Below are 25,890 nucleotides of genomic sequence, written 5' to 3'. Positions count from 1 at the left end.
TTGATACGTTGGATATCCAACCTTTGGTCTTGTACATATAAATTTTAATAAAAAATTTACTAAGAAAAGAAATAATAAAGGTTCATGTTTATTGGAATTTTCTCCTTCAAGAATTAGTGTCATGACTCTAATTTTTTCTAAAAAATTATCAGACAAAAATAATTAAAATATTGAAAATAGACAAGATTTATATGTATGATAGATCTCTTTCTCTCATCTCTACAATATACCTCTTTAGACCACATTGAGTTCCTTTTCTCTCATCCCTTCAATTGGTGTCTACAACACCAGAGCATATGAATCTTTTTACATACCAGTACTAGGATCATAACCTGATTTGCACCAGCAACGATTAATTTCATGAATTCATTTAACTTGTGTTTTTGTTTCTTTATGAATACTTCATTGTAAGTTATGTTAGCTAGATATTTGTCGATTAAAATTAATACAAAATTATAATATATAAAATTCATAATATATAAATTGATGTAAAATTTATTATATGAATTAATTTTATAAGATTAGATTAAATATAAAGTGAATCTTTTAATATAAGATTAGAATAATCCGAAACTCAAGTTAATGTTCAGGTATTGAAAGAATTCCCATATTACTGGGAGAATGAAAAATTATGTTTGCAGAAAGAAAAAAAACAGAACTCCCCCAAGCTTTTAATTATATATATATATATATATATATATATATATATATATATATATATATATATTTTGTTTAAAAAGTAAAATAAAAATTAATTTGGTAGATTAATAACTCGATTAAAAATATTAAAGTTCTATAGATATAAGGTTCTTTCACAACAAGTTATAAAAAAGGTGTGAAATAAAAGAAAGACAGATTAGGAAAAAAAATTGGAAAATAAAGAGAACAAACAATGCAGACTCACACGATCTCATGAATACGTATCTTAGTATGATTTATGTATGTTAGATTTATGATTCTTTCCATTATGATATTTCTCCCAAATTAAGTTTTTTCGAATTAATATGAACCTTAACTATGATTTTAGAAATTTTTTGTATGAAATTGGCATGAACCCTAATTATATTTTCTCAAATTAGTATAACCCAACATTATAAAATGTTGATATTTTGTATTTTCAACTACATGCAATGAATTAGTTGAATAATCTTGAATTGAAATAAAAATTAGAATACTTATTTATGTGAATTCAATAAATTGAGAAGATTAAAAGTTAAAAAGTTTGAATTGCATGATTTATATAAAGAAAAATAATTATTTTAATTAAAAAATTATATATAAAAAAATTAATTTAACACCTTTAAATATTTTCTTCACGTTCCGCCAGTGTCATACAATTATTTAACATCCTGTAAAATTGCTTTTGTCTACAAATTACAACAACCAATAAAACTATAAAACTGTAGTTTAAATAAACCGTAAAACAGAAAAAATACGAGGTAAAAAGTTATGCAGATAAAATTTTTTATTTATGCTAGCCAGGCTACTGCAGACCTCCAGACCTCCAGATTTGAATCGCTCCACGCTTTTGTCGGACATGCGGATCGGTCCGACGAACTAGGTCCTAACTTAATCTATCTTAATATATAAATTTATCCTTATGATCTCCCGTGAATAAATTTAGTGTGAATTTGAGTCTAGATTCTCTTTTTGGTGTTCTTCTTTATTGAACATTAAAAATATATTGTATTGATATTTTAAATATTTTCTTCAATGTATTATGAAGATACAATTAAAATAATAGTACAACAAAAATCCAAATTCTGTCAATTTCCTTCTTCCTCTAATCGGGGCCCAAACATTTATACCGTTTATATATGCCAAACCAACACACGATACGATTATTACTGTTTCGGGTGTAGGGACCGAGAGCCTGCTAAATGAACTCCTTCACTTCGCATTATCTTCCTCCTCTCCAATGACTTCAACGAAATCCACTCCTTAGCTCGATCGGTTGGGATGACGATCGGGCTACCTGTCTAAAAACCCTAAACCTTAAGTCAGGAGGGGCCGATCGGTGTGTCAGAATATCAGTAGTAATAAATGCGCAATTAAGATCCTCACCAACCTACCTTTGGGCCCTATTTATAGCTTCAACATGGGCTTGTAATTAGGGTTTCTTAATCACGGCCCAATGACCCCTTAATGAAGATTATTGACTCGTTTAGCCGATAATCCTTGGCTTAAGCTATATAATCGTGCGACCGATGGTCGCTTGGCTGGGTTGATGACATTGTGTTGTTGACAAGTTAACGATGTGTTTTACCGATCGACCGCCAGGTGATTTTATAAAATCCGTCGCTGTTATTTTACCGATGGATCGATGGATCCTCAAGGTTGGAGGGCCATCGCTGAAGTTTTACCGATGGACCGAGGGACCCTCGAGGTTGAAGGGCCATCGCTGTTGATTTACCGATGAACCGATGGACCCTTAACGTCAGAAGTCCATCGCTGATGCTTTACCGACGGACCGATGGGTATGAGTATGGTTAAGTCGTGACTTATATATTCAACCGTTTGACCGATGGTCCTTTAATGATACCACGTGGTTGTTCGTTTACCCGTGAGACCGATGGTCAGGGTTAGTAACGACCGCCTGACCGACTGGACATACTGTACAATTACTAAAGCTATTTAATAACTTTTGAAATCACGAAGAAGGCAGCAAATATTTTTGTATATATTATATAAACGAGAATATTTAATGTTCGACACCAGTAATTTATGTAAGAATTTAACTGAATTTTAGCCTTTTCTCACGTAGATGAGTATCTGATCATATTAAAAAAATATTAACTTTGGTGTTAACCTCTTATAAACTCAGAAACTTGCATCAGAGAATGAAGAAGACATAGATTTGCAGAAAAGACGTTATGTGGCACGAAAACAAGAGCTTTTATTCAAAGTTTATTGATCTCATTACACAACGAACAAAGCCCGAAAGGGCTTCATCCATTTTAGAGAGAGCTTACATTAAACTTGTTCATTACTTATCCCAGTCATCATCATCATGACTGGAGGACTTGCAAGGTTTATAGCAGAAGTCGTTTATGTCACCACAAAAACACTGTGCAGGAATGGAAAATGTGCAGGCACATGATTTGCAAGCTGAATGGCACGAATTGAGCCTTACGTCTGAACAGCGGCATTGAGGAGGTATTGATTTTGTGCATTCGCATCGATCACAGCATGCTTCTGAAGATTCAGAGGGCTCATCAGTTGCTTCATGATGATCACCACTTTTGATGACTTGACCTACCTCAGACACCTTCAAGCTAGCACTACAAGTCCCCAGAAGGAAAAGTAGCATCAAGCACACCTTTACCACCATTGTGTTGTTCTTGCTCTCAAAATGCCCCTCCAGATGCTTATTTATACCACAAAAAACATGATATTCGATTAAATTTGGATAATTTTTTCTCACGGTTAAAATGACATGTTCTAAATAGTTTCTATTTTATCTTATATTTCAAAATTATTTAGAAGACTGTTGGGTTGATGTATATCTATTTTCATATAGAGTCATGGTCGTGATTATTGGGAAACTGTGCTTCTATATAAATATATATGATATTTTATTACACATATACAAGGCATTTGACATTACTTTTACATCAAAACCTTAAGATAATGGTATTATGGGTATGTATTTTTATATAGTATTTAATTTTGTTTTTTTTATCCAATGTGAAACTTTTGACTCACACTTGGATTATTCCCAACGAACTCCCATCAAAGGTGAGTCCCGTGTTTTTTTTTTCCTTTTTATATGGATATATTTCCCTTCATGGTTATTGTTATGTGGTCCGTCACTCCGAACCATCGATTTTGATACCACTGTTAGGTTTATGTATATGTATTTTCATATAGGATTATGATCATGGTTATTGAGAGATTGTGGTTATATATATATATATATATATATATATATATATATATATATATATATATGACATTTGTATTACATATACAAGCCATTTGACACCACTTTTACACCAAAATTTTAAGATAAATGTGTTATGAGTCTTTATTTTTATAAAGTGTTTAACTTTGTCTTTTCTATCCAAATGAGATTTTTTACTCATACTTAACTATTCCGAAACACATCGTTTCATTTCATGTTATAAGATAAAGTTTTCAAAATTTATTTCTTTAACATATTTTATAAGAATCTCTGCACATGGAATAAGGATCTGATTCAATTATGGACATTGAACAGTGATGTGTTCGTTGTTTTCTGCATTGCAATGTGAAAGGTGGCACGCATGCACGATATCATGCCTGAGTTTGCTTACACGATTGCAAGATTCCTGAAACTCTTTTTTCTCTGTTGTCCTGTTTTGTCACTTTTCGACTTGGGTAAATAAGTTTTTGTTTTGTCTTCCCTCATTTAACGATCACAGCCAAAAAGGGATTTGTCCATTTGAAACGCACTTCAAAAAATTCCATCACCATTTCCTTCTCATCATCATCACCACTGAACGTGCAAGGTGTGTAACAGATATCAGTGTCGATGCAACGACACTTGCCATGAAATGAAAGTTACACATATACAGGATTTGCAAAATGTCATGAATTCAGCCTAACTTCTTCTGTGCCATGATCAAATACACTAAGCAGAATGTTTATCATCACCATTATCAACCTTTCTGAATCTTCAAATACTAGAGATTTTTTTTACTTTCTTACACTCTCTCATTATTTGTTTCCATAAGAAAACATTTGTTTTTACATCACGAACAATGAAAGAGACACGGCATATAGCAATCGTGTAAGCAAACTCAGGTATGATATTGTGCATGTGTGCCACCTTTCACACGCAATGCAGAAAGCAACAAACAGATAATCATTCACTGTTCCATCTACAGATTCTATATAAACAACTCTCACGAGGCTCTTCTATATCTTCACTGCAAAAACAAAAAACTCTCAAGTTTGAAAACAAGATGATGGTGCTAAAGGTGTGTGTGCTGGTACTTTTCCTTGTAGGGGTTACTACTGCAGCCATGGATCTGAACCACCTCGGAAGTAATCATCATGATGACTCAAGCGATGAACCTTCTGAGTCTTCAGAACCATGCTGCGATTCATGCATCTGCACTAAATCAATACCTCCTCAATGCCATTGTACAGATATCAGGTTGAATTCGTGTCACTCGGCTTGCAAATCCTGCATGTGTACACGATCAATGCCAGGCAAGTGTCGTTGCCTTGACATTGCTGATTTCTGTTACAAACCTTGCAAGTCCAGGGATGAAGATGATGAGTAAGAAAAAGGAAGATGAAGTCTCTCTCAGATGAATAAAGCCCTTGAGTTTTGTTTGTTGTGTAAGGGAAGACAGAATAAAAGTTGGAATAAAAGCTAGTGCTGTTCATCATTTGCATTCAGCAAATGTTGTAGTTTAAATGCTGTGTGTTCGGATAAAAACTAGCATAAACTATGCATTGTGGTTTCTTTTACTTGCACTTTATTCCTTGCTTTTAGGATTTTCAATTAAGCATAACTTCAAAAAGAAAAATCATTTTCATATTTCCTAAATGCAACTTGGTACGAAGAGATTAAAGAAACCAGCACATGGAGAAAAGTTTTAGGTTCTTAGAATTGACTATCACTTTAACTTAAGTAATGGTGTAGTGAAATAATAGTTTATATCACCGGTACAAATAGTTATTTCACCGCAATTATTTTTGCTAATTATTTTTGCTATTATGTTTTGATTTTATTTTTTGATTTTATTTTTGCTATTATGTTTTGATTTTAGAACCGCAACATATAAGACCAAGAAAAAAAAAATCAACTTTTGGCCTCACATGTTATATTTTGGCCTCACATGTTATCGAGAAAGAAACTCACCTTTTTACTTCGGTTCTTTAAACTGCACCTATGTATTTATTTTTTTAAAATTTTTGGGGAAGTTTACTGTAATGCCGTTACAAATAAATTTTTATATTTTGATAATTTTTTTAGATTTTATCTTGTGGATGTAGATTTTCTAAAAACCTGAAAAGTTATAAATATTCTAAATATACTAAATATTTTTTATAGTCATAACTTTATTTGTTTATATATTCTCATTTAGTTATAAATAATTAAACTAGTTAGTAGTTTATTAAAAGATTAAAAAAATAATTTATTGAATAAAAAATGTATCAATGTCTCTATTAACATTCAAGATTAAGCAAAGTCTATAAACATCTAATAATAATTAAATTTTATTAGCACTGATTCAGTCAATGAACACTAAAGTAAATATTATTTATTATAAATAACTAAAATCACTTAAAATTAATTTTATGAGTAACTGTTATAAAAAAATAGTTAATGTTAACTTAAATTTTACTAAACTGATTTCATAAATAATTAAAATACGTAAAAATAATTTTGTATTTTAACTTTAAAAAGTTAACAATTTACATCGAATTAAAATCTACAAATTCTATAATATTTAATTTAGTATTTTCTTCTAATATTCTAATTTAATTGTGACAATATAAAGCTAATAAATGCGCAAACCTTTTAATTTATTATTATTTACTTCTTAAAAAACTAATTATTTTCATTAATATATTATTAATTTGTATTAATTAATAATTAAATGTTCTTTTATTTTGTAATTATGCTAACTTTTTTTTTTAATTGACGCGATTAAAGTTTGTGACTTTTAACAATTAATTATTTTCATTAATTGAGACAACAAAAGTTTATAAATTTTTAATAATGAATTGTTTTCATTAATTTACTATTGTATTATATTAATTAATAATTTATTATTCTTTTATTATTGAATTGTATTAAATATTTTTTATTTTATTATTTTAACAGAAACAATAAAAGTTTACTCCCCTCGTTATTTTCCATTTATTGTGCTAAAAGAAATAAGATTCAGTAATTTGACTTTTTTATTGCAAGTGTGTGTTTCGATTAGGGATGTCAACGGGGCGGGTAGGGTACAGGTAGTAGCTCTCTCATATCCTACCCGCTGGATAAATATTTGTCCCGTACCCGTATCCATATCCGTCGGGTATCCGTTATGCGGGTACCCATCTATTTTTTTCATATTCGCGGATATCCACGGGTACCCGCGGGTATTTACAAAAATATTTTAAAAAATAAATATTTAATCATAATTAGTGCTTAGATCAACAAGTCCGTCCCCTTTCTCCAATTGATTATTGAAAAACAAACAAATAAAAAATTACTACTAATTTATATTATAGTTTATTTTTGAATAAAATATTAAAGAAATTACTAACTTCATCAATGTCCACCTCTTGCGACATTGTATAAAGTTTCATGGTTGTCCAATTTTAATCTAGAAGAACCTTAAAACATAAGAAGTTCAGTAAAAATTTCTAACAATCACTTAATTAAAATATCTAAGTAAAAGTGTTAATTTCATTACCTTCCATGTTGGTCCACAACCAGTCTTAGAGACACATCAATGCCTCCACAGTATATGGAAGTAATTTACTCATTTGTGGGGTAAGAATCCACCATTATTGAATGAAGATTCATAATGTTTTTTACTAATATATATATATATATATATATATATATATATATATATATATATATATATATATATATATATATATATATATATATATAAGGGTAAAGTTTAGCGGGTACGGGTATCCACGGGTACGGATACTATGATACTCGTACCCGCCCCGTTAACATGCGAGTATCAAAAATACTCATATCCACGGGTACGGATACTATGATACTCGTACCCGCCCCGTTAACATGCGGGTATCAAAAATACTCATACCCACGGGTAGCGGGTATCAATTTTTAATATCAATTTTCTACCCGTTGCGGGTTTTATCCGCAAATACCCGCGGATACGGATTTTTTTGACATCCCTAGTTTCGATAAACCTCAAACAGTAATAATGATATGAATTTATTTTATTATTAATTGTTATACATTAACTTTCATGTTCAAATAATCATATTTTCGTTTAATTTTTAGTCTATTTAAATAAATCATAATAAAATATATTTTTTATATATTTAATGTCTGTACTATATAATATATATATATATATATATATATATATATATATATATATATATATGTTTGGGTAAATTTCATGTTTTCTTTCAAAATACTATTTTACATATCGCATATGTTGTTGATTCGATCTAAATTAACATGTTTTTAGTTGAGTTGATTTAAATTGGGTTATGTAAAAATGTTATAAAGTTCAATGAGTCTAATTTATTATAAATTAATTGATTAAGATTTCATTTTATTGGTCATTTATATAATTATATTTATATAATTATGACAAATTCATATGCCATGCCAACAATCTTTAGATACAATTATTCAAAACATGTAGCACCGGGTCGGGGCGGGTTACCGGCCAACTACGCGGGTTCGTAAAAGTGCATTTAATATTTCAATAATTCACGGCTCACCTGATTTTTATACTTTTAGTTTACATGTAAATTTAAAATAATTTATATACTAAATTATTAATTTTTTTTAATTAAAAAATTAAAATTATATTATATTTTTAGTTAAGTATATATTTCAAGTTTTTTATTTGATTATTTTATAAGTTAAATGATTTAAATGTTAAAATAATTAATTTATATTTCTAAATATTTAAACTATAAATATAATTTTTTTAAATTTATATATATATATATATATATATATATATATATATATATATGATAAAATAACGAGACAGTATGAATTCCATACCAGTAATTTTAAAAAACCAAATAATATTTGTAGTAGGCTAAAACAAGTGTTTTTCATTCAAATTGTGATGAGTTTAGGTTGATACCGCATGTTCATGGTTATTTATTCTTACTTAAAAGGTTTAATTATTTGTTTTTCTGTTTTTGTTTAAAAATATTAAATTGTTCTTCTAGTTTTGTTAAGTTTTAATTTGGTCATGATTTTTTTAAAAATTGATGTAACTTAGTTTTTTTCATTCAATTTTTTAAAACGGATCAAGGATTTTTCATCAAAATTGAAATTGTTAGTAAGGATAATTTGTTTTATTGATATAATTAACATAATCATAATGCCAATTTTGATAGGAAAAATCATTAATTCGTTTTAAAAAATTAACGAAAATAACAAAATTATATCAATTTCTTAGAAATCATGACCAAATTGAAATTTAAAAAAATTGGAGAACCAATTTAACATTTTTGAAAAAAAAAAACCAAATGAATAATTAAACTTATTTTTAATAAGGATTAATTTGTGTAATTTAGTAATGACTTCTTAATGTCTTTTAATTATTATTGGAGTTCCAAAAATTTTGTTTTCCATCTATATTTTGTGATTTTTCATTATTTAAATTTTGTATAAAATTATTTGAAAATCGCATATTAAACTACTCATAAATGTATGATACATGACTACAAAACTATCAAAATTATTTTTTCTAACAGAAATTCATTTTACAAAAATTATTATATACATAAAATGTAGGCTTTGTTGTGTTTTAGTTTATTTTAGGTATAGTTATTTTTATCGAAAAGCGAGTATTTATACTTTTAAAATTAATCAATCTCAATTTCACACTATATATATTTATCATTTTTTTTTGTCAGTGACAATGATTTTATTTAATTACATTTACAAAATATATAAAAATGTGTCTTAAATTTGAACTCTAATCACAATACGATTATGACATTTATTAGTTTCGAATAGACTTTATATTAAATAACTTTTATTTTATAAAAATTAAATCCATTATATCAATATAAGGATTATGTGTATATGTAACTTAAATATAACATCACAAATTTGTTTAAATATAAGATCAATTTGATTATTTTGAAAATATCTATGATTAACTAGAATCTTCATCAAATGAAAACTCATTTGAAGAAGGAGTTCAATAATTTTACTAAAAAATATTTTCATCCATAATTCACATCTAGTAGTTAAGAGATGATTATTTTAAACTTAAGGAATCTCTAGCTTTAATGTTTTTGAAAACATCATTCTCTAAAATTTCTTATTTAGAAAAGAGACATACTATAATTGACACAAGTTATATTAAGAAAAAAAAAATTAGGAATGATATTGAAGTATAAATATTAGTTATTTGTGTTTGTGAAGTAGTAAAAGTGAATTCTTAACTTCAAGTCAAATTTGTTAAAATTAAGATAGAAATGGTGTGAGTATGAAAATTCAGTTTTTTGCTATTTGTTATAAAGATCCAATCAAAGTTTGTCTTCACTCCATATGAGTATAAAACTACATTGCTTTGAAACAAAAAAGGTTCATGTGCAAGTATTTCCTCTAATCATTAAATGAATAAGTCTCATAAGGGTATTTATACGAAGTGTCCTTTTTAGATTAAAAAAAAAAGAGAAAAAACAGCACTTTTTAGATATTAAACTCATGGGTTACTAAAGTGAAAACTATCATGATTTGTGTATATGTGTATCAATTGTTTAAGTGAACGGATTACAATCAAATTATTATGTTCTTGAGTCTTACATAAAATAAAATTATGATTTTACTCTCATTATAAAGTTTATTTAGTTTAATAATAAATATTCAATCTAACAATATTTTATTATCATCACATCTGTGATTTAAAACATGTGTTATTTGACATTATTAAGCGATTGAATTAAACATATTCTTAAACTATATCCATTTATTTAAAAAAAATATATTATGATTAAATTATCAAACATAATACATCTAATTTGAAATTACTTAATCAAACTATGTCACTTTGTACAACCATCCAAAAATATTGTAAATCTTATACCCTCTTTGTTTATTAATATATATAATTATTAAGGTTCCATATCACAAATCACTCAAAATTACTTATCTTATTTTTAAATAAAGTGTTGACAACTTTTTTCTCTTCATAACTTATATTCTTTCTCACAATAAACCATAGATTTATTTCTCTAGACCACAAAGCAACCTATGAGATAGAATATTTGAAGCATTCTTAATCCATTATAATTTTTTTTAAAATAAGAATATAATTGTTACAAACACGTCTAAATGAAATAAAATTTAAATTAAAAATAGAAAATTGAAAAAAAAAAATACATATTACTTAGCTATTCCTACCAAATGCAATCCGAGTTTTATAAAATTAAGAGAAAAATAAATAAATCTTAGGCATTTACTTAAACACTGCATAATATATGTTCCAAAATGTTCCAAAACATTGTATAATAAATTAAACATTATAAAAACTTTTATTCTTATTTCTTCCAAAAACCACAGAAACACGAAGTGTAGAGAGAATTAAATATGTCACTAACATCTAATAATTTTCTATAAAAGATTAATATCTATAAAAAGTTACAGAATGTGTTTTCGTATTTGGTCATGTGGGCCCATCCTATTTTTCCTCATAGTTAGATTCGAGTTTCATTTGGCACTTTGTTCTTCAGTGACACTTGTTCACTCTGTTCAGAGACAATTCTCAGAGCTGCCTCCACAATCGATCAGAGAAGAGTTCTCTGTTTCTTCTCGAACCTTCGCCGCTACTATCTCATAACTGTCTCTCTCTCTCAGCCAACGCGCCTTTCATCGAAGGTAACTACTCTCTCTCTTGCTCGCTCAATTTTGTCTATTAACTCTTCGTTCGTTCACCGAATTGCATGTTTCTTTGCGCATGTTTATGTATTGTTGAAGACGAATTTATAGGGTTTTTGTTTCGTTCTGCCTCTGAATGTGTGTTTCTTATAGTTAATTTTTTTTTTTGTTTTCATGTTATATTCTCTGATTCTAGGTGGTGGTTTCAGTTCAACTCTTTTTTCTTTTAGGTTTCAGCGACTATGGAAGATGCATGTCATGTTTTCTTGTTATAATTATGTTATTGATACGAATCGTTTTGTCTGGAAAATATTTAATTGCTTCTCCAATTTATGTCTTTTTTTTTTAATCAATTTAAGTTTTAGTGGATTGGCGACAGAGAGAGCATGGGGAGGGGGGAATTGGAAAGGTAGACGACTGCGAGCATTTAGTGGAGAAGGTTGAAATTGGGTCTATTTATGGTAGGGAGAATGGATGATGAATCTCATGGTGGTTCTTTCTGGATGGAGGAAATTAATGGGAAGGTCCAGACACCCATGAGGAGGAAAAGGAAATACAGGACAAAGAAAAAGGAATTTCTAGGATGGGGGTCGGCTTCCCTTATTTTGTTTCTCCAATCCATTGGTAGAGATACAGACAAGGAGATAGCTCAAAGCGAGGTTGCAAATATTGTAATGGAGTATGTTAAGCAGAAAAATCTCCTTCATAAAACAAAAAAGAAGAGAATTGAGTGTGATGAGAAGCTGCACTCGCTGTTTAAAAGGAAGACCATTAGCCGGTTGAAAATCAATGACTTGCTTGAGTCACACTTTGCGGAGAATCGTGAGGAATCCTCTGATGATCTTTTGTTTGACTCAGAAGAGGATGATGCCTTTTCAATGTGTGAAACCCCGAGAACAGCACCTTCAGAGAAGAGGAGTCAACTGAAGAAACCGGTTTTTGAAAAACCGAGGAGCTGCTTTGCTGCCGTTGTTCCTGCCAATATCAAGCTTGTCTATTTGAAGAGAAGTCTAGTTGAGAAGCTTCTAACGGACCCTGAAACTTTTGAGACTAAAGTGGTTGGAAGCTTCATAAGAATAAAAAATGACCCAAATGATTACCTTCAGAAAAACTCACACCAGCTTTTGCAAGTCACAGGTAATCTGGCCTCTGTTCATTAATTATAACATTGCATTCAAATAAAAGCTATTTTTTTTCTTCCAAATGTACAGTTCGCTTTCAGTAGGTATGTTCGACAACTGCTTAAGTTGAATTCTTATGTTTCTAACAAGCGGAGGTTTATAACAAAAAAAAAAAAAACTGAAATGTGCTTACTCTCTTTTTTACATTATTGTTTACATCAAATGCATCTGATGATCTGGCAAATTAGTCAAATTTGCTTGATTGAAGAGTATTCACAAAGATAACAATGAACAAAATTAACTAAGCCTGTTACATCACTTTTGCCGGGATCCTCATAAATAAAGCAAACCTCATGTGCTTATTATTTTGAACTCTATTTTGGCATTATTAGTACACGATCTATTTGGACGAACTTCACTATAAGTTTTTCTAGAAGAGAAAAAATAAATGAAATTTACTTCTCTATAGGCTAAAATTAACTTGTGTACAAGTTAATAAAAAATTATATAAACTATCTGAGAGAGATTCTACAAATTAACCCATGCATAAGCTAATTTTAGTTTATGGAGAATCTAGTTTGTAGAGAAGTTCATCCAAGCATGCCCTAAGTCAAGGCTGCTTACTGATTGATTTGATTTATTCACCATGAATGACAATGAACAAATCAATCTAATCTAATAATCTCATGTTGGGTACGATTTTAATAACTTGGAAAAAGTTGTACATGATCATGTACTGCTTTTTGACAACATTAATATAGGTCTTCTGCAGCTGTGATTCATCCTAATTGAATACTTTGGACAATTCACAACAAATAACAGTGAAAAAAAACTCTAATCCAGTTGCTTTCTAGTTAATTTTCCACAGTCCTTCCTGGAATTATTTCTCTTTGTGTTTTGTCTTAATCTATTATTTATTTGTGAATTTGGCATGCAATTGACAATTGAATGTGACATATATAGAAAAAGTAGACAATGACATTTATTTCTTCTAATTGGATGATGTGTAATTTTTTTGGGTGTACCCAGGTATGAAAAAGAGTTCTGAAGTAAATGGGGAAATTCACCTTCAGGCTTCTGGTTTCTTTAAGGACATCAGAATTCAAATGCTTTCAGATGATAATTTCTCTGAGGTATGTTTTATCTTGCTTTCTTTTGCTTTATTTAGCAAAAATAGTTGTAATTATTCCTTGATTCTGGTGCTAAGCCAAAAGTTTTAGGTATCTGTATGCATTCATTGTTCTTGATTAATTTCTATCAAATTAATGCTTGATTACTTAAGTGACAGTTTTAATTAAGCACATGTTAACTGCAAGTTGATGATGGGTTTGAGATTATGTGACTCTGGTTTCAGGAGGAGTGTGAGGATTTGCAGCGAAGAGTGAAAGATGGCTTGGTCAAGAAACCTATGACTGTAAGCTCTTTCAGTTGCTTTGAATTTTTTTTTTTAAATATGGTAAAATTCTTATAACACTATGACAATCCACTTCCATAGATTGTGAACTGAAAGGAATGGAGCAGTGTATTCTGTATTCATGGAAGTATGTTTTACTCTAGAGTCTAGATACTGTGTCTGATGCTTTAACAAATGTATGTAATGTGACACTTTCTTTTATACATTGTAGGCGGATATGGAGCACAGAGCAAGAATATTGCATGAGGATATGACTAAGCATGTATGCACTGAATTGTAGCTGAACCTTGTGTTTTAGTTGCTTTGTTTGTGCTTCTGTTCATGATTTCTTCATAATTTGTCAAGCTGGTTTTTGAAACGTGAATATCGTCAAATTGTGATTAACGGAGGATACATTAAAAATAGCTTGAAATATATCATATAAATGACAAATAATGTATAGATTTCAATTAACAAATTTTACCAATAATAAATTGAAAAAATAGCTTGATCACAAGCTCACTAACCAAATCCCAAGTCATAATTAAGTGTGTGAAGTCTCTATTTAGGAAGAAAAAAAAAAGAGCAACAGAATGTCCTATATTTCATCGTGTTGACAGCACCACCTAGTCTATGTTTGGTAATAGATTACTTTCAGAAACAATTCCGTTTTCTTCTAAAGCTCTCTTTGAAAGCTGGTATAAATAAGTGATCTTCAAAACATGCTTAAGTAAGCACACACCTAATGGGAAAACGCTTGGTTGGTTATTGTTGTGTGCTATAAGTCGGCAGCTGGAGTAGTTTCTGAGCCACTCCCGCTTTTTACCCCAAAATATTGGTGTTTGTTTATACGCTGATGTTTTCTTGTAATATGTTTATGCACCAGGAAAAGCCAAAATTCGTTTCTATAGCAGCTTGACTTTTTTTATACTTCTATTATGAGTTTCTATTCTCAATACGTTGCAATGCTAGTGGCAAACCATGCTCCGTTGCAAATTATATTTAACTTGATAATAATTTCATTTGCATGCTGTCTTTTAATTGATCGGTTACCAGCACTGACACATCGGAAATAGAATTTTCCATTCAGTGTCACATTCTATCACCTCTTTACAGTACTCTTGGAAATATATAGAATACCTGAGTTCAAGTATTGGACAACTCTTAGATACTACTTATGGTGTTTATTAATACATGCTAGCCATACCCCAGATATCTTTTCCCATTCTTGTTGATGTTTGTCTGTATGTCAATTATCAATTTTTACATTCATGCTCAGGTGTATAAACTTGTCCTGTTGGTTCTGTGTTTACACAGAAACTGGGCATGCCCCTAACATGCTTCTTTCATATTTATTTTACCCTTTTGATATCTGGGTTCATTTCGCCTAACTCTACTCTAATATTTCCTATTTCTGCTTTCTTTTGATGTGATGATTTTGTTTCAGTGGCTTGCTAGAGAACTTACTTTGCTACAAAATCTCATTGATCGAGCTAATGAAAAGGGTTGGCGTAGAGAATATCCTTTTCAGTTATTCATTATACAATTTTTTCTATACTGTGGTATGTTTTCCCATCCAATTTTTGCATCAGAAGATGCCAACAACCTAGTTAACACACCACACTACACTATCATTAACTGTACTATTTGTAATAAATAATAACCATCATGGGCTATTTATGGCAATTTATATATACATAGTAACCCATGACACAGCTTCATTACTTCCTGATCCTTGATTGTTAGATTTATATTTTTTGTATTTATTTTGTTTTTGCAAATAATAATAATACTGATGTGCTTATTCAACTAATAAATAAACAATAAAAACCCAAGTCCTACATCTATTATAGATAACTAAATAATGTATATAAATAAAGGGTGTCCCTCATCTTATGAAGTGACTTTTGGGGTTGAATTTGCCCTAAACCCAAATTATACGCTAGTATTGGAGTTTATCCTAGATTTTTTATTGGACTACTTTTGGGTGTGACGGGTGTATTGACAAAAACACTAGTGTCATTCTAACTAGAAATAGTTTTGTAGTGTGTATATATGGTGGGCAACCTTCATCTTATGAGCTAGTTTTTGGGATTGAGTTAAACATGGACCCAAGCAGTTAGAGTTGGTCACCTGATTGATTTGGGTCATCAAACCAATTCTTTTTCAGTCTGTCTGTGTTTCATCGGACACTTGTATAATTCTTCTTTAATTGGCTAATATTTCCAGCATTAATTCTTTCAATGTCATTGTTGGATAAATTTAGGGAGAAGCATTTATCTTCCTAGCCACATCACCTACCTTGTATATTTACTCAATTGCTCTCCAAACACCGATCACTTGAGTTATGCCCAAGTGACATGCGAGAGGAGGGGGTAGCTTCCGTGCCTCTGTTAAATCCAGCATCAGACTTATGTTTTGTGTAATAAAACTAAATACCACCGTAAAGCTGCCACTCCTTTCGAAAGTCATACTGACTGATTGCATTACAATACCTTCTAGTTAGGTCTCAACTTTTTTACTGTGCTGTAGTACACATCTGATTTAGAAAGCAGTCAGTCGTGGTAATCAACGTTGTGCAATATAATTATTTGCCTGATCATGTGTATAAGGTTTGTTTAGTGATCCTTTTTAAGTAAAATTTTAAGAAAGGATTTGTTTGAAACAAAGATTCCTTAATCAATTTGAAGTACACTGGAGGAATATCTACAAAGAAGAGAGAAGCTTCAGAGACCTGATGAGCAGGAACGGTTATTGTGTGAGTTTCCTGAAGTTATTGCAGATGATCAAGAAACAGCATCTACCACTCCAGATGATCGAGATAAAAAAGTAGAAAACAATTTACAGGAGTTCTGGCAGGCCGCCTGTACAAAATCATCTTTAGTGACTGAGGACGCAAAGGCAGTTACAAATGCAAAACTGGATATTGCTGATCTTGTAAAACCACAAAGCAACTCACCAAAGTCCATTCCCATTCTCCGAAGACCACCAGAGGTTCCTCTTTTGGATTTCACAAAGAATAGCTCTATTTCGAACCGCGCTTCACATGACACTACAGGTTTGTTATAAACACTTTCATTTTCCTTGGTTCTCTCTTTTACTGTAAGCTGGTTTTTTATCTGTGAATGTGTTTAATGGTAATTTTGCGTACTTACTCATCTAAGCTTATGCTAATGTCATTCTTTGATGTTCTTCGCATATTTTGGCAGAGCACCGATCCTGTGGCTTACCTGTCCAACAGCAGCCAGAGCAACAAACAGACTTTGCATATAAGAATGACGTGTCTAAGCCAACCAAATCACATGAAACAAAGATCTCTCAATCACTGCCCGACAAACAGATCTGGCCATCTCAGATTCACACAAGCAGTGGCTTATATGTGCAACAGCTGCAAGAACAACCGAGAGACGCTGCATATAGAAATGGCACACCTAAGCCATCCCAATTAGATGAAGGGAAGACCTCCGAAGCATTTCCCAACAAACAGACAGGGCCATCTCTGGTTGAGGTTGAGGTTTTAGAGCTAAGTGATGGCTTTTCTATCCAACAGTCGACAGAGCAACAAACAAACTTATCACATAAGAATGGCGAGTCTAAGCCAGCTGAATCACCCGAAGTGAAGATCTCTCAAGTATTGCGCAAGAGACAGATACAAGCATCTCAGTTGGATGTTATAGAGATATATGATGACTTAGCTGATCAACAACCGGAAGAGCAACAAATTGACTTTGCATATAACAGTGGCATGTCTAAGCCAGCTAAATCACATGAAGCGGAGATCTCTGGATCACTGCCCAGCAAACAAATACAGCCATCTCAGGTTCAGGTTACATTGTCCAGCAAACAGATACAGCCATCTGAGATTCAGGTTACGCTGCCCAGCATAAAAATGCAACCATCCGAGGTTATAGAGCTGAGCGATGATGACGATGACGATAAAGAAGAAAATGAAAAAGCAAGCATTACAAAATTGGTTCAAGCTGTGCAGTCGGGGGATCTCTGTGTGTGGCATTACAGAGATCCCGCGGGTAACGTACAAGGACCATTTTCCTTGAATTCTCTTAGACGTTGGAGTGATGCTGGGTACTTTGCTGAAGATTTCAGGGTCTGGAAGTCAGGTGATAGGCAGGATCAAAGTGTATTACTGGTGAAGATACTAGCCCAATTTTTTACCATTTGAACAAATTTCTTTTGATGCACGTTGTAAAATGCTGCTCAAATTTTTGTTTTGATACCTGGGCAGCCAACCAATATACAACTTAACTGTAACTAAAAACTTTTGTTCTCTAATTGAATTATTTTTCCTTCTCCTCCTTGCTCGTCCATCTCGTCCATCTCTTTACCTGGTCAAGACGAATAGATAATATTGAATCATTCTGCGGGTACTGTGAATGCGCGGTTTTTTTAACAACCGGAGTTAATTAAATTTGAAAATTACAGATATGGTTCCTTTTAAAAAAAAATACCTAAAAGGTCAAGTTGTGCTTACACCGGAACAGAAGACTTCATTGTAAAGAAGTCGTCATCTAGTGTGACAACTTTATTTTTGAACGGAAGTCGTCATTTCTTGTGGCAACTTCAGTGTAATTAATTTTTAACTGAAATCGTTATATTCTACATGTAATCTTTTTTAAAGGAACCTAGATAGGTAATTTTAAAATTTAATTATCCCTATTTAGTAAAAAAGTGGTGAATACAGTAACATGAGATGTTTCTAAAGTTTAGATTACAAATAACTATTCAAACCGATAATATTATGTTACCAATTTTGATAATATTATGTTAAGAATTTAGGATTTAGGGTTTATTTTATTTATGGTTTGTTCGTATACCTCCTTGACGTGTAAAAGATAAAGAGGATCCTAGTATAATATATATGTACAATCTTTTTTCATCTTTCTCCACTTCCCTCCATCTCTTTCACTATTGATTAGTTTACCTATTGACATTGTTACCAACTATCGTCGTACATACATGTCCGGCAACATTAAAAAATAATTCAAAATTCTAAATCCGGTACACCACCTATTCAAATGGGCTGGGTTGGAAAAAATACAATTGTTCTAAATAAATATTTTTAAACTAAATTTATTCACCTAATCTATTGATATAAACTACTACTAATAGTCTTTTATTATATTTTTATCATTTTTCATAAGTTTTTTTATTATAATTATTTACTAATTTTAGGTCAATAATTTCATTTTTTAATGAAAAGAATGTTATTCAATAATGTTAAATATTTAATTAATTTATTTATTAAATTATGTAAGCTGATATTTTATTTAACTATAATAATATTTAATGAAATAAAACATTGTAGTGAAATAGGTTAAATGATTCACTTTTAATTCAACTAATGCTAAACTAACTAATTTAAAATAGACCAACATAATATGATTTGATTTGACATGTCAACAAAAGATATAGTTTATGAAAATTTAAGTTAAGTTACCCTGTTTTCAATATTGGTTTGTCGAACCAATTTGAGTTGATTTGGACTATATTTGATAGTTCTACACATACATCACATAAAAGAAAAAAACTTCACAAATGATCAAATTAATCACTTATTATTTTTTTTCCCCACTCAATACTCTCTCACAAATTCACTCTTTTTACAATTGTTTTTATAACCAGTCATAACCAAGAGGACTAAAAATATACCAAGTTTTATATTAGAGACTTTTGATTCAACTATTTAAGACATAATAAATTTATTTACTTTCTTTAGTCCATGTTAAGAGCTTACCATAATAATTCCTTCATAGAAATATAAGTGTGTATTTTACAAAATCCAAATTTAAATATTTTTTATCAACTGGTCATTAGTTCGCGTACTAAGTAATTCGATCTCCTAGAGTAAAATCTTAAATTCGAATATGTTGATGAAAAAATATAATTAAAAAGAGAACCATGTTAAATATACAAGTGATATGAATACTAATATTAATAATAATTAAAAACAAAGCGATTGTCACTAGTTATAATTGTTTTGAATATATTATTTATCATCAACTAAACTTTAATAATAAATCAGAAATAATAATTAATAATTAATCAGAAAATTGTAAAAGTATTTACGTCTATCTTTTGTAATTTCAATTAACGAGTCTCTTCTCATTATTTACCACTCGTAATCATATGTTAAAAATAAATTATTAGTAGAATTGAATAGTGTGATATAAGTATAACTAAAAAAAAAAAGTAACAGTAATAATTTTGAAAAGGTAAAAAGAAGTAAAATCAATAAAATGAGGCGCTGGGAGGTTCAAGGGTTTTCTAGCACATTTTGGCGGAAAACCTCAGCGTAGTTACTCACACTACACTCTTCCGCCCGATTATCTCTCGATCATTTCTCTGTGCCCTAGCGCCTCCTCCGCCGCCGCTGCTGCCAACCACCGTTTCTCTCGCCGCTTCCGGTACCGATCGAGCCTTCTCCGGCCAAGTTCAGGTAACAAGCATTCGTCTCTGATCTGGTGCTGTTTGAGTCGTCATTTACTGCATCGCCACCCTCGTATTGTGATTTAGGGTTCTGCTTTTGGATTCACTGATAATATTTTCATTTTGTCCGTTTTCTACATGCGGAAAATGTTTGAATCTGCGTCGTTTTGTTAAGAGAAAACTGTTTTTGAGTTTGACGACTAACTTGCTTTATTTCTGGATTCCTCGTTAATATGTTTACTTCGCGGCGTTTGAGTTTGAAACTAACTTGCTTTAGCGAACTTAGACTCTCACGAGCTTCGTCAGGAGCACATCCTCTGTTGCTGGATTTAGTTCTCGCTTGTGAAAATTCTCGGAATCTTTTGAATCCAAAAAATCATGCACGCGCCAGTTCTCGTTCTCCGTAAGTTCTTTGTCATATCTTACGCTCATAATTTCTCTTTTTCTTCTTTATTTTTAAATGATTTTAGTGTCTGTTTTCGCATTTTATTGGTTTTAAGTTTTAAGTGGCTTTGTCTTTTGTGTATTTGATTTTGCAGAGGACTCTTTGAAACGGGAGTCTGGAGCTAAAGTGAGATATGCTGTTATTCAGGCAGCAAAGGTAATTTTTATGTGTGCATTTACATGGAAGAAGAAAAGAAGTTATTTTCTTCTTTAATTGTCTGAACTTGCTTAACTTTTATAGAATTTAACGTCTCACTTTTTCACGAGCTAAGGTTCATATGTTGATTTAAGTAGTTATGAAAAAAAATATTTGAACAGTACCTAACTTGTTACTACAAATGTTCATTAGATGTTTCTAATCTAATATTTTTGACGAATGCCAGGCTGTTGCTGATGTAGTCCGTACAACATTGGGACCCAGGTCCATGCTAAAAATGCTTCTTGACGCTCAAGGAGGTTAGTGTTTTCATGTTTTAAACCATACTACAACTTATTGAAGACCCTCGTGTCCTTTGCATATATATGGTGCTCATTCATTATTTTTCATTGCAAATCAACAGGAATTGTTGTTACCAATGATGGAAATGCTATATTACGTGAATTAGACCTTGCTCACCCAGCTGCCAAGGTATTTGCTGTATCTTTTGTGTGAATTCATTGATATTGCTTTGTCATTATACATTATACACACTGCACTCCAAACTTAGAATTTTATGACCATCGGTTCTGTGATTTGGCTGGCTTAGTTTTTCTTTATTATAAAACTTTCTAACAGTGTTCTCTTGTAACGTAAACAGTCCATGATTGAATTAAGTCGCACCCAAGACCAAGAAGTAGGGGATGGAACAACATCTGTCATCATTCTTGGTATGCTTCTGTGTGATTTAATAGAAAATTCTGGATTTTGTTATACTTTTCTGAATAGCGGATCTGATCTTACTTTAATTTTTGGGCCACCATATTGTCTTACAGTAATCATTATCTTGTATTTTGGGTGCAGCTGGTGAGATGCTTCATGTTGCTGATGCATTCATTGACAAAATTCACCCTACAGTTATTTGCCGAGGTAACTTATTAGTATACTTTTAATGAGTGGTTTTCTCCTACAATCTGTAAAATTATTTATATAAATGAATGCTACGATTATGTAATCTGCAGCATATACCAAAGCTTTGGAGGATGCTATTGCTGTTCTTGACAAAATTGCAATGCCTATTGATGCTCAGGATCGTAAGTCTCTTTCCAAGTTTTTACCTTTGTGTAATAAATTTCTTCCTCAATAATAGAAAAAAGTTTTCTCTTTGCTATCCTTAAGGAATTGGTAAAATGAAGGAAGCCTGAGTCTTACATTTGACAAGTTGCAAATTCGAGTTTTCACTCATTTTTATAGGATGGGATCAAATGAATGTCCCCTTTAAGTATATAAGCATTTTCTGGTGCACCTTCTCTTCTCCCAAACTTTTGGACCAAAAATGTTTATGGTGTGCTAAACTTTTTCAATTCTGTACTCCAATGGCTTGTAGACCAAGAGCCTTGGTAAGTTTTCTAAAATAAAAATACTTCAGTTACAACAGGGAGGTGATTTCTTTCAAGTTTGCCAGTGCATTGTTGGATTAAAATTTAGTGCAAATCTTCTAGTAATTTGAGTAATGTTCAGTAACCATGCATGATGGCTCCATTTAATTACTTCATGTATAACTGAAAGCTATGATTAATTAAACTGCAGGAGGTATAATGCTGGGGCTGGTAAAAAGCTGCATAGGTACCAAATTCACAGGTCAATTTGGGGATTTAATTGCTGTGAGTTTTCCTCTATCTCTTGGGCTAGGTTTCTAATTTTTCGTTTTTCTTTGATATAATTGTTGAGCTGTATGTTTGTTCTGGTAAATGGTTATTCTTTAAATTCTGTTACAATCTAGAGTCAAGATGTCGGTAAGCTTCTAGATTGTGCAGAAAGCATCTCGAAATGTGGTGCTTCTGGACTCTAGGAGAAATTTGAAAATAGAAGGCCGGAATTAGTAATAGGTAGTGTGGGACATTTATGAAGAAGTTATTTTTGTAATAGGGCGTTTATATGGTAGTACAATTTTGTAGCAGCTACTCAATTATGTGTTGTAGTTATCTATAGGAAGGCTGTGGTTAGTTACTGACATGTCTCAGTGATTTTCTGTTGAGTCTGAATATTTTCCCCGAAGGAGAGTTTTGGCTCAAGCCTGGTAGGTAAATTTATCTACCCGATTTGTGTTCAATGATGTTAGATGTTACCTGACATCTGTACATTGTTTTTTTCACGAAAGTGTGGCTTGTTTTTTTGATGAATACAGTTTACTTGCTCATTATCTAATTTTTTTTTTCTTCTAAACAAATGTGTTTTAAGTTATCTTCATTTAGTTAGATGGGCCTCTGAATTTAGGTTATTTCTCTATGTTCATCAAACTAATATATTTTCTTTATTACATTTGTATAGATACGTGAAAACTTAGTTTTATAGTGATTTGATTTCATTTAGCTCTTGCTCTTCAGTTTTGTTGTTTACTGCTTGAGTCAATAGGTTTTAAACCTGATGATGCTTGATTGTTGAAAATTATATTTCTGCTATTACATAGTATTTCAGGATCTGTTGAGTTATGTTTGATATATTCTTCCTTGGTTACTTCCAGGATTTAGCTATTGATGCTACTGCAACAGTAGGTGTTGAGATTGGCCAAGGTTTGAGAGATGTAGATATAAAAAATTATATTAAGGTTGAAAAGGTCCCTGGTGGGCAGCTGGAGGATTCTAGAGTACTCAAGGGTGTTATGATAAACAAAGATGTGGTTGCACCTGGCAAAATGAGGAGAAAGATTGTTAACCCACGCATCATTCTTCTTGATTGTCCCATTGAGTATAAAAAGGGTGAAAACCAAACAAATGCTGAACTACTCAAAGAAGAAGACTGGAATCTCTTATTGAAGATGGAAGAAGAATATATTGAGGAGATGTGCATGCAGATACTGAAGTTTAAGCCTGATGTGGTAATCACGGAGAAGGGTCTGAGTGATTTGGCTTGTCATTATCTGAGCAAGCATGGAGTTAGTGCAATCAGGAGGCTGAGGAAAACTGATAATAATAGAATTGCTAAGGCATGCGGTGCTGTTATTGTGAACAGACCAGATGAATTGCAGGAATCTGACGTTGGTACTGGTGCTGGATTATTTGAGATTAAGAAAATTGGAGATGAGTACTTTGCATACATTGTTGATTGTAAAGACCCCAAGGCCTGCACCGTACTACTAAGGGGAGCTAGTAAGGATCTTTTAAATGAAGTTGAAAGAAACCTACAGGTAAGCTATTCAAATGTTCTAGGAACTTGATCATATCATACTGCTTACGTAAACTTTTTTTTTTCAGGATGCCATGTCTGTTGCAAGGAACATAATAAAAAATCCAAAACTTGTTCCTGGAGGTGGTGCAACAGAGTTGACAGTGTCAGCTGCCTTGAAACAGAAGAGTTCTTCTATCGAGGGCATAGAAAAAGTGAGTTTAGTTTATATGAACCAGTAGCTGTACTGTTTATATTTGGTGCATTGGAGTTCTATCTCTTATCTGTAGCAGTTTACACTGGTTCTCACTTAGGATTCTTGTTGACTATCAGTGGCCGTATGAAGCTGCTGCCATTGCTTTTGAAGCTATACCACGAACTTTGGCACAAAATTGTGGAGTAAATGTCATCCGGACTATGACTGCTCTCCAAGGAAAAGTAAGAATAGTTTGGTAGCACTTGTATACTGTCTTCCTATGAAGGTCTGATAATGTTTAACGTTGTGTTCTTGAAAATACTAGCACGCAAATGGGGAAAATGCATGGATTGGTATAGATGGAACTACCGGTAGCATCACTGACATGAAAGAGCGCAAGGTATTTCACTTTCATCCTATTCTGTTGCATGTGCATATTTTGAATGATACCAAAAGCTGCCATTTGTTATTTTGCCTGCTGGACTTAATCTCATCAGACTTAGAATTAACATTTATCAGTTACTCCCAGAAGAGGCAACAAAGTGAGAAACACTCTGTTTATTTCCTTAGCAGAATAGTCATTATCTTGCTTGTTACCGAACCTCTTTCCTGAAATTTGCCACCTTATCTTGTTTCAAAGTATGTGAACTCAAAATGTTCTGCTCTACTGTGATGATAGATCTGGGATGCCTACAATGTGAAGGCGCAAGCTTTTAAGACTGCCATTGAAGCTGCTTGCATGCTTCTGAGGATTGATGATATAGTGAGTGGAATCAAGAAGAAGCAGGCCCCTGGAGCTTCAGGTTCTTCAAAACCCAAGATTGAGACCGAGGCAGATGCTGACAATGAACAAATCCTTCCTGACTGAGAATCTCGGTTCAATTGACACTGCTTTTTGATAGAGTTGATGACGTACTAGGTTCTTGGTCTTCATTAAATATTATCAATATTCTTAGAAGTTTTGGGTCCTTGACTGGGCTGTTTTTTTTGTGCCTTGTACTGTTTGCTATAGCGATTTGTGAACCTTAGTTTATTTTAAAGACTTTATTAACTAGCGTATGAGTTATTGGGTGTTTTCGGTCAACTGTTTGAGATTTTGTGGCGGGGTCAAACATACCAGTTTCACCAATTTTGTTGAGCTGTTTCTGGTTTCTGTTCCTATTCGTTTGTGAAACGTTTTTTACATACACGCACTTCCTTAGAACTATGTATGTTAAATTGTGGTGAAATGTTTATTTTTATTTTTTGCTGATAAACAGTGTTCGATTTCTGAAAATGTAATTGCGTGGAAGCTGTCCTCTGCCAGTATAACATTGTTATTGGAAGGTGGTGGCCTATTAGTTCGCCAGTGATTATCTGATTTTAGAAAAGTAGCAAAGATTTAAGAAATGTTTCTGTTGGGTATTTCATGTTAATTATACGTCAATAGATATT

At 31.7% G+C, this 25,890-nt stretch overlaps 3 protein-coding genes across 5 annotated transcripts; 2 read left to right on the top strand and 1 right to left on the bottom strand.

Moving 5' to 3' along the window:
- Positions 1-2,986: 2,986 nt before the first annotated feature.
- Positions 2,987-3,331, bottom strand: LOC114180902 (Bowman-Birk type seed trypsin and chymotrypsin inhibitor-like). Its single transcript, XM_028067197.1, has one exon. It carries the CDS (start codon positions 3,329-3,331, stop codon positions 2,987-2,989), a length of 345 nt encoding a protein of 114 aa, XP_027922998.1.
- Positions 3,332-11,369: 8,038 nt separating this feature from the next.
- On the top strand, positions 11,370-18,386 carry LOC114181967 (uncharacterized protein At5g08430-like). Of its 3 annotated transcripts, none has more exons than XM_028068682.1 (8): positions 11,370-11,557; positions 11,923-12,694; positions 13,708-13,811; positions 14,033-14,092; positions 14,304-14,354; positions 15,519-15,589; positions 16,765-17,129; positions 17,281-18,386. In XM_028068682.1, the coding sequence occupies exons 2-8, from the start codon at positions 12,016-12,018 to the stop codon at positions 18,249-18,251; spliced, it is 2,301 nt and encodes a 766-aa protein (XP_027924483.1). In that variant the 5' UTR covers positions 11,370-11,557; positions 11,923-12,015; the 3' UTR covers positions 18,252-18,386. The 3 variants fall into 3 exon arrangements, with proteins under 3 accessions (XP_027924483.1, XP_027924484.1, XP_027924482.1); XM_028068683.1 differs by having other exon boundaries at positions 11,391-11,557; positions 11,937-12,694; XM_028068681.1 differs by having other exon boundaries at positions 11,391-11,557; positions 11,917-12,694.
- Positions 18,387-20,323: 1,937 nt separating this feature from the next.
- LOC114182158 (T-complex protein 1 subunit gamma) lies at positions 20,324-25,685 on the top strand. The gene is made up of 14 exons (XM_028068945.1): positions 20,324-20,525; positions 20,802-20,918; positions 21,055-21,116; positions 21,343-21,415; positions 21,520-21,587; positions 21,757-21,826; positions 21,960-22,025; positions 22,118-22,189; positions 22,686-22,759; positions 23,620-24,282; positions 24,350-24,475; positions 24,594-24,698; positions 24,782-24,856; positions 25,136-25,685. The coding sequence occupies exons 2-14, from the start codon at positions 20,894-20,896 to the stop codon at positions 25,322-25,324; spliced, it is 1,668 nt and encodes a 555-aa protein (XP_027924746.1). The 5' UTR covers positions 20,324-20,525; positions 20,802-20,893; the 3' UTR covers positions 25,325-25,685.
- The last annotated feature ends 205 nt before the right edge of the window (positions 25,686-25,890 follow it).

Source organism: Vigna unguiculata, chromosome 4 (assembly GCF_004118075.2).
Source record: "Vigna unguiculata cultivar IT97K-499-35 chromosome 4, ASM411807v1, whole genome shotgun sequence".
NCBI classification, from domain to species: domain Eukaryota; kingdom Viridiplantae; phylum Streptophyta; class Magnoliopsida; order Fabales; family Fabaceae; genus Vigna; species Vigna unguiculata.
The sequence above is the reverse complement of the archived record's forward strand: the minus strand, read 5'-3'. Positions and strand labels throughout refer to the sequence as shown.

Bases quoted from the DNA above. Each gene is read 5' to 3' on its own strand.
- LOC114180902 (XM_028067197.1), bottom strand. From the start codon at position 3,331: ATGGTGGTAAAGGTGTGCTTGATGCTACTTTTCCTTCTGGGGACTTGT.
- LOC114181967 (XM_028068682.1), top strand. From the start codon at position 12,016: ATGGTAGGGAGAATGGATGATGAATCTCATGGTGGTTCTTTCTGGATG. The intron at 13,812-14,032 runs GTATGTTTTATC...CTCTGGTTTCAG, and splicing joins CAGATGATAATTTCTCTGAG to GAGGAGTGTGAGGATTTGCA. The intron at 14,093-14,303 runs GTAAGCTCTTTC...TATACATTGTAG, and splicing joins TGGTCAAGAAACCTATGACT to GCGGATATGGAGCACAGAGC.
- LOC114182158 (XM_028068945.1), top strand. From the start codon at position 20,894: ATGCACGCGCCAGTTCTCGTTCTCC. The intron at 22,190-22,685 runs GTAAGTCTCTTT...ATTAAACTGCAG, and splicing joins GCCTATTGATGCTCAGGATC to GAGGTATAATGCTGGGGCTG. The intron at 24,476-24,593 runs GTGAGTTTAGTT...GTTGACTATCAG, and splicing joins CTATCGAGGGCATAGAAAAA to TGGCCGTATGAAGCTGCTGC.